The sequence below is a fragment of the Rhodnius prolixus genome, unplaced genomic scaffold, assembly GCF_049639745.1.
Source record: "Rhodnius prolixus isolate KJV_2025 unplaced genomic scaffold, Rpr scaffold_15, whole genome shotgun sequence".
Lineage (NCBI taxonomy): Eukaryota > Metazoa > Arthropoda > Insecta > Hemiptera > Reduviidae > Rhodnius > Rhodnius prolixus.
The window spans coordinates 1,563,798-1,566,389 of record NW_027411605.1 but is presented as its reverse complement, the minus strand read 5'-3'; the positions used below and the strand labels follow the sequence as shown (position 1 = coordinate 1,566,389).

Below are 2,592 nucleotides of genomic sequence, written 5' to 3'. Positions count from 1 at the left end.
TCCTTTATGGCCGAAATCTTGCTGGCAATTGGCGAAATGCCTTCTGGTGTGACATGGTAACCTAAAAATTCAATCTCCTGTTGGCCGAATATGCTTTTACTAGGGTTTATGACTATCCCATTTGTCTCTAACCTCTGAAAAACTTCACGGAGATGTCGCTCGTGTTCTTCACTATCAGTGGATGCAACCAGGATGTCGTCCAAATACACAAAGCAAAATGGAACGTCTCTAAAAATTGCGTCCATAAACCTCTGGAAGGTTTGAGCAGCGTTTCTCAACCCGAAGCACATCCTGACAAATTCAAACAACCCAAAAGGCGTAATAATAGCCGTTTTTGGGATATCCTCTTCCGCCACCGGAATTTGATAGTAGGCCCGGATTAGATCAATCTTAGAAAACAATTTTTTACCATGGAGTCCGATGCTGAAGTTTGCTAAGTTTGGAACGCTATAGCGATCTGGAACAGTCTGCGCATTTAACATCCGGTAATCCCCGCAAGGGCGAAGCTTACCGTCTTTTTTGTCTACTACGTGTAATGGACTAGACCATTGACTCTTTGAAGGCCTACATATTCCCTCTTCTATCATTTGACGAAACTCCTCTTTAACCTTTTCATATTTACCCGGTGGTAGTCTTCGTGCTTTTGCACACACAGGGCGTCCAACAGTCTCAATGTAATGATAAACCCGATGACTGATAGGAGTTTTTATTGGCGATGGGCGAGTTATACTAGGGAATTCTTTTAAAATTGTTTCATATCGACCAGTACCTGAAATTGGAGAAATTACGCACTGTGTTTTAAAATTGCCAATTTTTCCGCAAGTTGTAAGCCCTGTTTTTTTATCTATTAGCTTTTTACTGTTAAGATCAACTAATAAATTGAAATGGTACATAAAATCGGCACCAATGATTGCCTTTGGTATATCTGCGATTACGAACGTCCAATTAAAGAGGCGGCGCAATCCCAGGTCTAGTGATAAAGTCTTTTCGCCATATACGTTGATTCGCGCTCCATTTGCGGCAAATAAGCAAAAATCTTTGGGCGATTTTTTTATATTCTTGCCTGGAGGTAGGACGGAAACTGCTGCCCCTGTGTCTACAAGAAAAGAGCGTCCACTTACCTTATCTGAAACAAACAGGCGGCGTTGGCCCCTGGAGGTATCCGATAACGCCATCTCTGATACCTCCTTCAGTTTCCCTGTTCTGGTTTTTGAGTTTGATTCCACGCGCATGGGGCTTCACATTTTTTTGCGTGATGCCTAAAGCGGTAATGGTAATAGCAGAGCCAGTTGGGGTCAGATGGAGTTTTCTTCCTTGGTCTTGATCGACTTCTGTTTCTTCTTACTTGAGGTTTATCGCGCTGCGTCTGAAGCTTTAACTCTGCAACTTCATTAGCCAATCGTCGCACTTCTGTAATAAGCTCTGTACTTGTATTAGATGTGGAGGCTGTCTGACTAAGACTAGAAACTGAAGAAATTTCAATGGGGACAACCTCATGAATTTTATCTGCAATATCAGCTAATCTAGCAGGGTCTGTAAAGCCGGTAGATTGTAATATAGCTTGCATATTTACCGGTAATGACCTTATCCACAGCATTTTGACCATATCTTTGGCCACCGTGTCACCTGCCAATTGTTGCACTTGCCTTAATAACTGGGATGGTTTTTCTTCCCCTAAGTGTTTACCTTCCAACAGCTGTGTAATCCGTTTATTTTCTGATTCAGAATATGTACTGATAAGTCTCCCTTTCAAACTTTCATAAGGATTATCTGGAGGATGTTTCACTATATCAGCCGCTTGTTGCATTACATCAAATTCCAAATTTGTAACTACTATTTGGAATTTAGTAGCACTGTTAGTAATTTTATTTCGAGCAAATAATGTCTCTAATGAACTAAACCACAGTTCCGGGTCAGGCTTCCAGAATGGGGGTATCTTGTTTGTAGTATAGGCAGCTACCGTAACGGCTTCTTCTGCAGCTGGTATAGCCGCACTAACTTTTTCACTTGTCACTTTTTCTTCCTCGCTCATGATTGATTAATTAATTTTATTTAGTTACCCACCCGCTCAAATATTAAAATAGTAACTTAATTTCAATCACGTCGGAGGTTACCAATTTTGTAATGTGATGAAACAAACAAGGAAATAACACACAGCTCGATAGAACACTATATTTTTGTAATAATAATACAAATAAAACTTATATTGCTCACCCCAGCTAGGTTACTCTATAACCTTTTTTTTTGCACGTTGCTATATCCATATCGACCCGTCATTACATATCGATCATTTGTCACTACAAATGTACGCCTGGCTTTGAAATAGAATGATAGAGACAGAAAATAAGGAAATTCAAGCTAAACTACTGGAGAATTCCTATTTTCATTTCATTTTTGAACCTCTACATCCAAAACAAGCCGTCCTAATGTGTACAATGTACGCCTGGCTTTGAAATAGAATGTTAGAGACGGAAAATAAGGAAATTCAAGCTAAACTAGTGGAGAATTCCTATTTTCATTTCATTTTTGAACCTCTACATCCAAAATAAGCCGACCTAATGTGTACAATGTACGCCTGGCTTTGAAATAGAA

General features: G+C 39.9%; 1 protein-coding gene across 1 annotated transcript; it reads right to left on the bottom strand.

Annotated features, from left to right (window-relative positions):
- Nucleotides 1-1,189: 1,189 nt before the first annotated feature.
- On the bottom strand, nt 1,190-2,296 carry LOC141454956 (uncharacterized). The gene has a single exon (XM_074129679.1). It carries the CDS (start codon nt 2,030-2,032, stop codon nt 1,190-1,192), a length of 843 nt encoding a protein of 280 aa, XP_073985780.1. The 5' UTR covers nt 2,033-2,296.
- Between the last annotated feature and the right edge of the window lie 296 nt (nt 2,297-2,592).